Source organism: Cydia fagiglandana, chromosome 15 (genome assembly GCF_963556715.1).
Source record: "Cydia fagiglandana chromosome 15, ilCydFagi1.1, whole genome shotgun sequence".
Classification (NCBI taxonomy): Eukaryota; Metazoa; Arthropoda; class Insecta; order Lepidoptera; family Tortricidae; genus Cydia; species Cydia fagiglandana.
Genome location: NC_085946.1, coordinates 17,596,442 through 17,611,732, shown reverse-complemented (window position 1 = coordinate 17,611,732; position 15,291 = coordinate 17,596,442). Strand labels below are relative to the sequence as shown.

At 37.2% G+C, this 15,291-nt stretch overlaps 1 protein-coding gene across 1 annotated transcript in view; it reads right to left on the bottom strand.

Moving 5' to 3' along the window:
• The window catches only part of LOC134671515 (parapinopsin-like), a 78,245-nt gene that overhangs the window by 37,749 nt on the left and 25,205 nt on the right, over window positions 1–15,291 (bottom strand). The window contains exon 2 of the mRNA XM_063529380.1: window positions 6,789–6,948. Coding sequence (XP_063385450.1) covers window positions 6,789–6,948 — 160 coding nt within the window. The remainder of the gene's footprint in view (window positions 1–6,788; window positions 6,949–15,291) is intronic.

Sequence of the window (15,291 nt, the reverse complement as noted above, 5' to 3'; positions counted from 1 at the left end):
AAACTTCAATGAAATTATGACGTATAAATAACACTTGCACTGCGTGGGCTATCAAATCCGCTGCAGACTTTTTTTGCTCTGACTATAGTTCTTATGGTTCTGGTTAGGTAAAAAAATATAAAAAACGGGTTTAAAGGTCAGGACGAATAATTATAGCAACATTTAGAAAAAAATATAAATAGGTTCAAAAGTTATGACACGAAAGGATTTGAGATGATGTGACGACTTGGACGCATTGTACCCCAAATGGTGGGAAAATGCCGATGGCAGGGTCGAGTGGAGAGTAATTAAATATAAACTACAATTTTGCATTAGCGCCCTCTTAAAAAGGATTTTAATTGAGAAATGCCGGACGCCTTGAAAGGCAATAAGAAGCTCACTTTCCCGACTAAGCTAAAAGTGCTCCAACTTGGACTATTTTTCTAAGGCCCCCAGCGAACACCGAAGCTCACAAATTGTGGGCGTCTTTCTCTTTTACTCCAATTAAGGCGTAACTAGAGTGACAGGGAAAGATGCCCGCAATTTGCAAACTTCGATGTCCGCTATAGGCCCTCAGATGTCGAGCAGATTAATTGGACTGCGGGATGTTTACATTGTTCTGAACAGAACTAAGTAAGTGGATATACTTTGAAGTTACAGTGAAAAGCAATGAAATGCGGTCACTCTTTAAACAAATTAATGCGTTTCATTGCCTTTAAAAGTCTTCAAAGTATATCCATTTATTTATAACGGAGTATCTGCTTTGAAAGTTTTAGATTTAATTAAGAAATTTTAGGATTAGTGAAATATTTAAAATTATGGAAACGTGATACCCGTGTCCACGAAGACTGTAAAGCAGGCCACTGACGAGCCTTCCAAATGGATGCCGTTACAATGGATTCATCCAAATGGACGGCATCTTAATATAAAACATTGCACGTTTTTAACATTCACGGACCGATTTTGGATTACAGCCACGCTATTTGGACTGTAGGAAGGCTCGTCAGTGGCCACCTTAAGAGCCCTTCAACGTGCACACTAGCGCCACAGCTAAATAATCGTGATTATTTAAATTTAACAAAAGATATTGAAAAAAGGGGGCCGCTACGTACTGTATTATGTATTTAAGTACCTTTTGAATACATCAAACTAGTTTTTATGTTGCTGGGTTCGTCGATCTAGGAACTCAAAACAAAAACGGCCGTTTTAACTTTGGACGCATAGATTGACGAATCCAGCAACATAAGAACTAGTCTGATGTATTCAAAAAGTACTTAAATACACAATACAGTACGTAGCGGCCCCCTTTTTTCAATATCTTTCGTTAAATTTAAATAATCACGATTATTTAGCTGTGGCGCTAGTGTGCACGTTGAAGGGCTCTTAAAGGGCTGGAAACGTGGGATGTATTTTAAAATCATTATATGCGGTTTATTCCGTTTCCATAGGTAGTTTTTTTCAATATTTGCCTTAACTATAAAGTCATAATTTTGCTCATAGAACATAGCTGAACGTGTATTTGTCTGCCGATGTGTATATACTTAAAATAAGGTAAAGAACAAGACAAATAAATATTCTCTTTGTCATATGTACAATAACTTTCAGACCAAAGTGTTTAAACAAGTCCGATAGGTGTTGAAAGTTGAAACGCTTCCGCCGCGAACTAAGCCAATTTGCTTCTCTACAAGGCCCATTGAAACTCGCATACTACTTATAGGTAAGTCCTTAAACGTTTCTCTACGTTGGAGTTTCTACAAGCATAATAACCGTATGTTACTTTGGAACAGTCATTCCATTTTATACCGTATTATTGCGCAACAGAGTACAGATTAGAATAAGACTTAGAAAGTTTTGTATTGTTTATTAGGTACCTTTTTCTCCAAATGAATTAGGTATTAGTTGATGTAATCAGAAGTTGATAAGAAGTTGGTATGTTTGTATAAAAAACCTTAATTTATATCAAAGGAACGATAAATCCCATCGTAACTTGAGAAACGAGTACAAACTTGTAAATACGCATCAGACTAAATCGATTTTTTTTAAAAGTAGCATTTTTTCCATGTCAATCAAGATTTATAACAATATTCCGGATGTATTTAAGAACATATATAGTAACAGCACCAGTCATGGGACATTTAAGAGGAAATTTGGAGTATTTGTGATATTTCCCTAATACATGTGAATGGTCTACCGCTTAGCGTATTGAAAGATGAAAGTCCTACCCGTCTTTCATGTTTCAGGCGTGTTGTATCAAAGATACTGCAATGAGTTTCCACATACTTAACAAATTAAAACTATGCTATTTTTCTCCAGTCATGGACACCAAAGCTCCAGTAATGGGCCCCCCAGTAATGGACACTGCTCTATCAGTATAAAATATTGAAATAGGTCATCAGATCTGGTCCATGTTATCATAATATTGCATTATCATCCGATTTGCATATTTAATTACGAATACAACATTTCAACTCAATCGGAAAACGGGAAAGTGGCTCAAACTCGGCTACCAAGATTTGACCCACACTAAAAAACGATATTAATTTATCCGAAGTCCGAGCATACCTCCTGGTTGACATATTTCGTAACTACATTTTACTTCTGTATTGTTTAAACATGAAATGATGGCACGGCAAGCATCATTATGTAAATTGCCCATTATAGGAGGTATGCAGTTTTACAGCTCCTATAATGGGATTGGGCCAAATACCACTATTTTTTTTACATCTGTGGAGTCACAACATAGTATGTTGTATACCTTATCTCATGGTAAATGCAATTAACAAAACACATTCTAGTTTTCAGCAAGTATTAATTAATTAAAATTTAATAAATTAACTCACCTCTCTTAGCGAAGTTGTTAAGAATTCGTAGTGGTATTTTTTTTCAGTGACACGACAACTTTTGGGTTGACGCCAATTTCTTAAAAAACAACCAAATTTAATAAAAATTCAAACTGAAACAGCTCTAGGACTCTTATTTATGATAATATACAGGCAGTGTTTATAAACTACTTTTAGACACTTATTTTACAGGATTTGTGGTTTTTTGTCCCATTACTGGTTCCACGCCCATCATAGGGTACACTACTATAGGTTCATAACCTGTTAAAATCTTAAATTATTACCCATCTCGTAGTCCGATATAAAATCTTACCAGTTTCATCCAATCGACTTATTTAACTATGCAAGCTTTTGTATCATAACGAGGTGTCGCTGGAGAGAATCTCAGCAATTAGCGAAAAACGGTACATGTTCTAATTGGAGTCACGATTGGACACAATAAATAACTAATTGCCTTCGTTAAGTTTATTTATTCATCCTAAAACATCAAAAGATATTGATGCGATGTGAACTGTATTAAACTTAGTTTTATTTTAAAACAAATAGTTGTAAACAAAATAAAATTCAGCGGAGGATAAAAAATATTTTATACTCGTATTCTTTGTTTAATACCAAAGCAAATAATTGTAACATTTCTTGTACCTAGTATACTGTACACAATTGTACTACTAATAAGCTAATAGCTATTGTATTGTATAGGTGTTTCGTTTCGTGTAAGTATACAAAATTGTATACTTTTTTACGACAAGAGCGAAGCTCTTAAGTTATGATGATGATGATATTTATAAAGCCGCATTGTGCAAGACCATTTAAATAGTTTGAGGGTATAATAATAAATGTCCATCTCACGGCGAGCGAGGCTGACCATTTAAAAATTGATATTAAACTTTCGTGAGACATATTTTAGATTGTTTATGCGACAACGGTTTCACTCACTTGAATTTTTAGTTGCTATTGGCGACATGCTTCGGGCCCGTCGGGGGTCCTTCCTCAGGCTCGAGTGCTCGCGGCGACTGCAACTCGTGCACTCAGTGCACCAACCGAAACATGTCGCCAATAGCGACAAAAAATTTAAGTGAGTGAAACCGTAGTCGTATAAACCATTTAAAAATTATAATTTTGCGTTAGCCCCCTTGGTTGCTCCAACATATCTAATGGCGGCTTTACACGTAAGAGGGTCATTACCTACCTAAGCTTTAAACCTAAACTTGTGGTATTTTTACACCGATATTTCCTGTCCTTTTGTTGTACGAAAGGGTTTAGGATGTAATCCCTGCCTACGCTAGCCCAATTGAATGTGGTTTTACACATGTCTCGGAAATTCTTCGCAGATTTGAACGGCTTTCCGCGTAATATTTTCTTTGAAGGAAAAACGACTGGTATTTATGAAATGATATTTCGTACAGTCGACGTCAACGATACGCTAGCTTAAACTATTGTACCTAACTTGTAAATGGGGGGAGATATGTAAACATAGATAGTAATAGCACCAGTCATGGGACATTTAAGAGGAAATATGGAGTATTTATGATATTTCAAGACTCTTAGCGAAGTTGTTAAGAATTCTTAGTGATATTTTTTTTCAGTGGCATGACAACTTTTGGGTTGACGCACATTTCTTAAAAAATAACCAAATTTATAAAAAAAATCAAACATAAACAGCTCTAGGACTCCTATTTATGATAAAAATATATCCAGTGTTTATGAACTACTTTTAGATACTTATTTTAGAGGAATTGTGGTTTTTTGTCCCATTACTGGTTCCACGTATATGTACTACTATAGGTATCTTCGTCGGACTGTACAGCGAGCCGAAAGTACATGGGGACATTATGAATGAAAGTCATGAATAAAGTGGCCATGCACTTTTACAGCTGGGTGTACCTATATTCATTGCATTTTATGTACCTATATTCTTATTTAATGGCGCCATCTACTCGATTGTCAATCTTTTCTAAGGCCTCAAAATGCTTTATTCTATGCTTTAAAACTTTAAATCTAGTTTTGTGACTATAACTGTAGCCAGTTTCCAAGTTTACGTTTTGTAATTATATATTAGCCGTTGGGTTGGAGTAACGGCTTGGCCACAACATTGCGCGACTGGCGGCGGCGGCTGAGGCAACCATATGTTGGAGAGAGATACGGTGACCGGACCTTTCGTTACCCACCTATGGTTGCCGCCGCCGCCGCCGCCGAGCGCACAAAATCGTGGCCAGGCCGTAAAAGTATTGTCGCTAAATATAATATTAAATGTCATCTACAACATTGACGATTCTCGTGGCGTTGTATGGGGGCTGTCAGTCTTCGTTATTAACTAGACCTAGATCAATTCAGGGGGTCGGAATCGGAAGCAAAGCTCATTTCCTTGGGGTGGTATTCTTCCTATCCAATACCTTTGTCCATTGTGTATTGCGTCTCACTCTCTTATTAAGCAAAATGTGAGATGCGAATACACATTGGATCAAGGTATTGGACAGACGGAATGCCGGCCTTTCTCAACGTCAATCAATTTGACGCTTATTGTTCTACATCCGTATGGTTATTTCAATGTAACCAATTTCCGAATTTGAATTTATTTAAAATACCTACTAAATGTTAGTGGAGAGGCCAAGTTGAAGAGTAGGAACTTTCGTAGGACATACCGACAAGTAGTACCTATCGTTGGAATCAGCATGGTCTGCTGATTATTAATTAAAATGCATGTCACCTTGTAAGTAAAAGTTGAATATTATGTCACATTCTAAATGTGGTAGAATCAGTTTTCGTGACGTCACAAAGTCGGCAGTACAAAGTTTATATTTGATTATAACTTTAAGTTTTCCATCGTATTTTCTCGGAAACGTTCGTATTTGTCATGCTACTTCAGTCAACCTCAGTACTTTTTGTACCGAGATTGACTAAAGTAGCATGACAAGAGCGTCATGACACAATTGTACGTTTCCGTGAAAATTTTGAACTACATCTGTACTGGGTTTTATGATTTAACATATTTAGTTACAGGGAAAGAAAATAAATTGAAGTAGGTATAGGATCTCAAGGTCAAATTTATTTGGTTTGCTACAGAGTTTCTCAATCCCTTAGTGATGCAACTTCTCGTTGTTCGAATTGCCAGCCTTTACCAGATCCTTCGATCTCGGAAGTGATTGCTTGCTTTAAAATTCCGAGCCACATCTCAAGATTCTCAAGTGAAAGTGATTTGATAGATCTCTGGATTTGGCAAAGTGCGTTTGTAAGGTAGTGACCCAGTATGTGAGTTTAAGGATCCCTCCTTAAACTCACAATACACACTATTCTCGTTTTCTTGGATTTGGTTAATGTAGAACATTCATGTTATTTGTTTTTAAAATTATTGGGAAAAAGGTTTTTTTTTTCAAGCAGATACCTACGTCTGTTCTAACCGATACTACGAATTTCTATATTTAAATGGAACAGTGTAATCTTGCCGGACGCGGTGAATTTTTCCTTTAGGAAATATAGAAATTTACTGCGAAATAATCAGATGTTACTTCGCTTCGTTTTCGATTTCGCTCGGTCAATAAAACAAGTAAACAAAATGAATTCGCGATAGACCCGCTAAAAATTATGATTTACCTAAAGGGGTCCACTGATTACCAGTTCGCCGGACGATATCAGCCTGTCAGTTAAACGCAAAAGGTGTCAGTTTCGAACAACTGACAGGCTGATATCGTCCGGCGGACTGGTAATCAGTGGGGCCCTTAATAATACATAGAATAACCCGTAGAGAACACACATGGTGAAGGGGTTCCAAAGCACGGAGACCAAGTCTGAGCACACCCGTTGAAGATTATGTTGATAACTTACCGAGCAACGCCATAAAGAACCCGTAGAGAACACACATGGTGTGCCCGAAGACCCAGCGGTGGAACAGCGAGGAGATGAGGGTGAAGGGGTTCCCCAGCACGGAGACCGAGTCTGTGCACACCGTTGAAGATTATGTTGATAACTCACCGAGCAACGCCATAAAGAACCCGTAGAGAACACACATGGTGTGCCCGAAGACCCAGCGGTGGAAGAGCGAGGAGATGAGGGTGAAGGGGTTCCCCAGCACGGAGACAGAGAAGTCTGAGCACACCAGGTTGAAGAGGATGATGTTGAGCGGTGTCCACAGCTGGAACAAAATATGGGAAGTTATTAGGTTATACCAGAGATATATATAACTCCGTATAAGATAAATAAAGTCCAAGAAAAAAACGTGCCTCGAAAATCAAGAAAAAGTAAGTTTTTTCCTTAGACTTTATTCGTCTTATACGAAGTTACATATGTCTTTGATAAAAGTAAACAAACAATTCGTACATTTTAGGGTAGTTATAACATTTATTGGTTAACCAACCAAATACAAAACCGCCTGGGCACAGAATAAGTAATAGTATTATCATACAGAACGGACACGCACCGCCCCGCCCCGACTCGGATTACCTCGCCCCGCAACTGAGGTCTGACGGACTCCTGACGTACGCTCAGTTCGGCTAGCCAAAGAGCATATAATCACTACGTTTTAAGAGTCGGCACTCTCGAACAATCCTCGAACCGAATTATGAACGTACATATCCCAACACACCAAATACAGGCTTAAAGAACTCGCATCCAGGCCATAATTTAAAAAAAAAACCACACACAATACTACCAACACAAAAAAAAACAACGCTAGGGCTCGACACTTCCAGTACCTACTGTTTATCGATATCGATAAATGTGCGATACGAGCTGCTGTATTTACCTACTGTACTACTGTAACAGTACATTTTGAGAATCACGTGGATTAATAAAATAAAAGAACATTATATATATAAACAAATTTATTTTACATGATAAAAATAACATAGTTTATTATTCAAGTAGGCATATTACAATATGCTGAATTCGCGCGCATTCTTTTTTATTGAAGGCACTGGATGGAGAAAGATTTCCACAAATGAACTTGTTTCCATTCAGCTTTTGAATAGGTAAATAAATACGCCAAATCCTCATTTCCTTTTCCTCAGCTTTGCCCATAATCGACATCTGAAATAAAGAGATTATCGATAAAATTGTTCGTACACTATTCGTGTCATAGGTTACTTAGACTTTTTTACTTAAAAATACTTTATTCACAAAATATTTTCGTTTTAATCATGGACAGTGCCGGATTTAGACATTTGCCGCCCATAGGCTATGTCGATTTTGCCGCCCCTATCCACCTCGCTTATAGCTTTTTAAAGTACTTTCCAATCAGAGGCGTTTAATTTAATAGTACAACGCACCATAGTCATATTAAAATGCATATAAGGTGATGTCACTATTCTAGATACAGATTTATATGAGCCGTTTTTGACAGCCAATGTCGATGCAACCTCGTTATATTTGCCTGATCTGATCGGCGACCGGTGGGTTTTGGCCATTGAGAATCAAGGTGAGCCATTGGCAGTCAGGCTGGATAATAGCTAAGGAGTTCGGTCGGGTCTGGCATCGAGTGCTCGAGGGACTATGCTATATAAATGGCTTATATTGATGGGCCACAAATAATGTTCCTAAATAAAAACGCGAGCGTAGCGAGCGCGAAATTTTTTCTGTAGAAATAGCGCAATTTGATAGAAAATGTTACTGTCAGTCCTCACTTATGGCTAATACTTGGTCTTTGACGGAAGCTGAGAAGCCCAAACTCGGGGTTTGACAGAGAGCTATGGAGCGCAGCATATTAATTGTGAAACTAAGGGATCGCATCCGGAACACCACGCTGCGCTCTAAAACTCAGATAATAGATGTAGCTCGAAAAGCGGCCAAGCTAAAGTGGGACTGGGCTGGTTATGTCTGCCACCTGCCGAACAACTTGTGGGCCAAGTTAACCACAAAGTGGGTGCCCCACGAGTCAAACCGAGGAACCGGTAGACCTCATCGGCGATGGCGGGATAACTTGGACTCCTTTTTGAGAGACTGGCCAAATGTAGCTCAAAACCGAAACGAGTGGAAGAAGAGGGGGGAGGCCTTTGCCTAGCTTTATTTGTTTGTGGCCCATCAATAATGTTCCTATGTAAATAAAAACGCGAGCGTAGCGAGCGCGAAATTTTTTCGGTAAGAATAGCGCAATTTGATAGAACATGGTATATTTTTAGGATTCCAAGCTTCTAAACGGAATAGGATCACTTTGTTGTCCGTCCGGCCGTTTATTAGTCTCAATATAAAGGGTCTTGACATGACAGGGGGCGGCAAAATCGACAAATAAAGCCTGTTATTTAAATTTGACAAATAAATAGGGGAGCAGCAAAATTCTGGTCAACCCTATCTGAACAGCAAATAAAATATTTTTTGACCCAAATTTGCCGCCCCCTAAAATCTGCCACCCTAGGCTTCAGCCTACTCAGCCTAGTGGTAAATCCGGCACTGATCATGGATTGTACACGACTAAAACTAATTAAATTAGTAACTGTTAACGATTCAAAGTAAAAAATGAAAATATTGCATACAAACATCAGTTTACCGACCTGTTCGGATCAAGTTGGAAATTTGGCCAAAAATGCGTCAGTAGTTAGTCTTCTTACACACCCACTACAAACTTCACATTTCCTTAAAGATTTGGCCCCCATTTAAATAACAGCTAAAGTTATTTTACCAATTACAATAAAAAATAACCACGTATTTCCACGTTCACGACAATTCAAATGACGTTTGACGTTTTACTACCAATCATACCAACCTAAAGAAAAGTAAGTATAATACGTCTATGTTAAAAGCAAGTATGGTATGTGCCACCAAAATGCAACAGCAGTCATTTTAATTCGATAAGATTATTTCTATGCCTCAATGTTGGTAACAAGTGCTTTCTTAATTTATCAAAGTATGGGGTGTCGATGGACTAGTTAGGAGGTGAACATATCAAAAGTCCCCGGCCGTAGCCCCGGTGCTGGGGGGTAGAGAGGGGTAAGAAGGTCGAATTTTTCGGTTTTTCATTGATATCTTGGAAACTTTGCATCTTAGCGACATGACTACTAAGCAAAGAATATAATACTCACTAGGAGAAGAACGGTAACTCCATACAAAAAAATGTCCCTAACCGTTTATACGTTTATACTAGTGGCGCCGTCTTTGTGTACCAATGGAACTAAAGTTGACAACCGGTTTAGCCTGGCGGGTATTGGTAGGTAGTAATTCTGTTGATACACATATTTGTTATCTTCATATCACGAAATATATGCAAGATGCAAATATTACCCCTTGTTTGTGGTATTATCAATTGATTTAAATAAAAGGCATGTTTATATTTATAACATTATATATATTATTTATTAAAAAATGTTTTACATATAAAAATATACACTGAAAACTGGCAACTTAATAAAAAAATAGACATTAATAAAGCGCATTCACAAAGTTTTCAGTACCTTTTATACAAATAACATTAGGCATGCCTACCTATTACACTTTGCACACAGATACACTACACTTTACACACGGCATTTTACACAGATTTCCAACTTGTATTCATATATTTCTTCACGGTTAATTAATACGCTTTCCAGATGCGTTATGACTCGGTTCCTTCTGAACCCACTAAAGTTGTAAATTTCACTCTGGCTGCTTCTCCGTTGCTCCGCATTTAGCACATTTTCTATGTGCATTGCTGTAATCCATGTAGGTACAGACTTACAGTCTTAAGTGGTACGTAGCGGTACACGTTGTATGTATTATTTAAAGAGTTAATAAATAAAATTTTCGTTATGAACTTTAACCACAGCAGTTGGACAGAGTCATTGACAAATATATTTTTTATTATGGTGGGTAGACGTACCTACCCTCCATATATTTTATGAACATTGATAAAGACAGTTGGAAGCAAATATTCATTATATAACTTAATCGCATGTAATTAAGTTTTAAGCGTTTTAAGTCCCGTTTTATGATTAATATTGTATAAAATTCGTGATAATTTAAATCAGAGTTGGGAGCAATGTTGCTGTAGAAAAATGTTTTTATTTTTATTACTCGCAACTTTTTCCCGGAGGCCAACGCACACATAGAAGCTTAAGGCGCACACATGCGCAATTATTTGGGGACATAACTTTCTTAGGAAGTGAACAGGCCTTGCTACTAAGACAAACCGAAAGCTAATAAAATTAGTTACTAGTTTTATCCAGTCAGTTTTTCGATATCTTGAATAGTTTTTGAGATACCCGCTCTTGAAAGTTTATTTAGGGATTTTAATTTTATCTTGATATCTACATTAGTGAAGCTGCTAGGCCATGTTTGGTATCATTTTCGTATAAATCGGGGGTGCTGAATTCATTTTTGGTATCACATTGACACCATTCCTAAGAAAAAACATATAAGCTTTAAACAAATACCTTTTTTTTTTAAATTCCTCTTCACGCTTAAACCGCTCAACCGATTTAATTGAAATTTGCTATACAGATATTTTGAGTCCCAAGACAGGACATAAGATACTTTTTTATCTCAATAATCATCCTTTAAAGTTGTGAAATGGAGTATGGGGGGAATTAAACTTCGTCGACGAAACTGAATTCCTGAGGTTAATACTGCTTAAGGTAAGGTTTGAAGTCATGTTTGGTATCATTTTAATCTAAATCACAGATGTATACCGTCCTTAATTTCATCTAAACCGGTTCAGCGGTTATTGACTCCCCATACAAACTTCCACCCCACTTTTCACACCCTCAAAAGATCATTTTGGTTATAAAAACTATCCTATGTCCTGTGTCGAGACTGAAACTATTTCTATACCAAATTTTTTTCTAAACGAAATTGGTTCAGCGGTTTACAAATACAAATACAAATTCTTTATTTGCCAGAATACAGTGAATATGTAGATGGTGACTTAAAATTAGTAGTACAGTATACTCTACTCACAATTGAGCATGCAAAACTTATAATAGGTACATTTAATGTCATGCGATCAAATTAAATGATTGAAATAGCAGAAACCACAATAAAATAAATTATTCTGAGACATTTAAAATTACATACAATTAGTCAACATCATACTCGTATTCGTCATTATTCATGTTCAAGAATTCACTTATGGAGTAAAAGCATTTATTTAATAGCCATTTAGATAGTAATTTTTTAAACTGGTTAGGCGTGCAATTTCTTAAATCGCTCGGTAACTTATTATAGACTTGAATACCCATACAGTACGCATTATGCCTATATATTTGGGTCTTAGCAAGAGGTAAGTGCAGCCGTGTTCTATGTCGTGTTGACCTTGGGAAGACCTGGGCATGGGTAGGGAAGATATTAGGATGCTTATGAACAAATAGTGCCATCTCTTTGATGTACATGCACGGTAAAGGCAGGATTCTAGTTGATTGAAATAAGGGTCTGCATGGCTCCAAGTAGTGGGTATTGCATTTAAGCGTGAAGAGGGATTTAAAAAAAAAAAAAAATTTGGTTTTACTTCGGAATAGTGTCAATGTGATACCATAAATGAATTCAGCACCCCCGATTTATACGAAAATGATACCAAACATGGCCTAACAGCTTCACTGATGTAGATATCAAGATAAAATTAAAATCCCTAAATAAACTTTATCTCAAAAACTATTCAAGATATCGAAAAACTCATGTCATGTCGCTAAGACCCAAAGTTTCCAAGATATCAATGAAAAACCGAAAAATTCGACCTTGTTACCCCCTCTACCCCCCAGCACCGGGGTTACAGCCGGGGACTTTTGATATGTTCACCTCCTAACTAGTCCAAACAAAGTTACGGAGTCAAAAATTGTGTTCCTAGCATTTCCCTCTACAACGTTTTTTGAGCATTCATTTCCTGACCTAATTAAGATTTCTACTTAGAATGAATATATTATCACAAATGCTTGGTAATCCCTAAGAGGCGCTCTATCGCAAACTAAATAATTACCTAATAAAGATAAACTAAATCGGCTTGAGTGAACTATCAAAGCAGTCTAGTACAAACCATAGATTTATTAATTGTAGAAGAGACATCTCTTCTCTTACATAATTCCTAGATTTTACAGCTGGTTGTACATAGATGTCGCTACATATGCCTGACAAATTATGCGGTAGTAATTAATTTCTATAAATTTTATGTGAACCTGTTTTTTTTTAAATAACTACTATTATATTGCGACTTTTAGTCATTACAAATGCCATGCAGAGTCTTGTTCCGACTATAATGCTGACTGTCCAAAAGTTGACGTTTGATAATTGTGTTAAAACAAAACGATGTATCGCGCCAGTTAAATTCGAGGCACGGTTTAAAAAATAATAATAAACAAGTAAATATTATATGACATACTTATTATAGTAATTAATTAGTTAATTACTTAATTCAGTAATTAGGTAATTAGGGCTTAGGCCCTACAGTAAGTTCAATAAGGCTTGTAGTGGGTACACTTAGACAACAATATTTTGACCAGACTTAATACCTCTGCTACAAACAACTCTTTGGCACAAAGTAATCAAGCCAAGTCTGGAACGCCAAATTGACTTTATATTTATCAGTCTCAAGACAGGATGTATACAAGTAGTTTGCATCTTGAGATACAGAAATAGTGTGGGAGCTAGCTTTGGATAAATGCATACAATTTTAAGAACGAAACTTTTCTCAAACTTTTTTTTTTAGTCTGGTTTAGTGTCCCACTGCTGGGCAAAGGCCTCCCCTCGCTTTCTTCATTCAACCTTGTCTTTTGTAGTTTCTCGCCAATCGGGATAAAATGTGTCTAAGTCGTTCCGCCATCTCCTTTAGGTCTGCCTCAAACATGACAATTTTTTTTTAAATCTTTATTTAACGAGCTTAGTCTAAAAGACGATGCCGCTCAATAATACACATCAAGAAATATTCTTACACTACAATTAAAAGCTAAACAGTTAATTCTTTTCGTCTTCGGATGCCCACCATCACCATACTGTACAGAGCTCTCGCTTCCCTTGATTGAGGGAAAGCCAAGATCCTGTAAACATAACAATGAAACATCGTAATGGACGTGAATGACGTGACTGATTAAGCAAGGCGGACTGGCAATGAGTTTTCCTAAGTTTTTTTTTAAATAATTTTTAAACCCCTTTGCCGTTACTCTGCCTCCACCGATCAACATTTTGTATGCTGCTGTCAATAAATTGCCATTTATATAGTCATCATCATAATAATACCTAAACACATCATTTGATATAATTACCTCTAGCTTTTCTGTGAAGGAACACATCGTGAGGAAACCTGCATACATCTGCGAAGAAATTCAAAGGTGTATGTGAAGTCCCCAATCCGCATTGGGCTAGTGGGGACTATAGCTCAAACCCTCTCGTGCTTGAGAGGAGGCCTGTGCCCAGCAGTGGGACGTATATAGGCTAAATTATTAAACTATTATAATAAATACATGTTTAAATTTTATACCTATAGGAGTGGACTGATCTAAGCCTATGCATACTAAAGGTAAAAGATACCAGATGCTTGGATCAAGTACCTAATAGTAGTATAGAAATGAATACTAAGATATTACTTTGCTAATCCGCGAAAAGATAACGTGCTAGTCAATCACTTGCGTATTTTTTGTGCAATTAATGTTCTCAACCTCCCACCGCAAAAATAAATACAAATAAATATAACAAACCACCACCAAAAGAACAATACTCGACACGTGTTTCGCCTCCGAGAGACACGTGTTTTCTCTCGACACGTTGTCTTTTCGGGACTAGCTCTCGGCCTAAGATATTCGTAAATTGAGTCTAGATTGTGGCTTTGGATAGCTTTAGAGTATTGTTTCAACGCAGTGCGGTTGAAACAGAGAACGGATAATAACTAATGTAGTATATAAGGTACTGCCTAACAAAGCGTAACGGTACCCATGTCGGCGGCAGATGGTAGATCATGCATTTTTTCCTAGGCATATCGTGAAACGTGAAAATCATTGTCTCGTCCCCTGATTCGATAATTAATGTGCGATTCCCACCGACCGGCTGGAGTTGGGCCGCGCTGGAGCGCATTTATAATTCGTTTTTAGGGTTCCGTACCGGTAAAACGGGACCCTATTACTAAGACTTCGCTGTCCGTCCGTCCGTACGTCCGTCCGTCCGTCTGTCTGTCACCAGGCTGTATCTCACGAACCGTGATAGCTAGACAGTTGAAATTTTCACAGATGATGTATTTCTGTTGCCGCTATAACAACAAATACTAAAAACAGAATAAAATAAAGATTTAAATGGGGCTCCCATACAACAAACGTGATTTTTGACCAAAGTTAAGCAACGTCGGGCGTGGTCAGTACTTGGATGGGTGACCGTTTTTTTTTCCGTTTTTTTTTTCATTATGGTACGGTAACCCTTCGTGCGCGAGTCCGACTCGCACTTGCCCTGTTTTTTTAGTATTTTAGAAATAAGGTGAAAAACACATTTTAAAAATAAGTTATGGCAAATATAGTTCGTTTTTTTTGCATTAGAAAGAACTTGAAAGAAGGTAAGCGATTTTGGCATGTCTTTTAATTGAAAAACGCTTTTTAAAAAT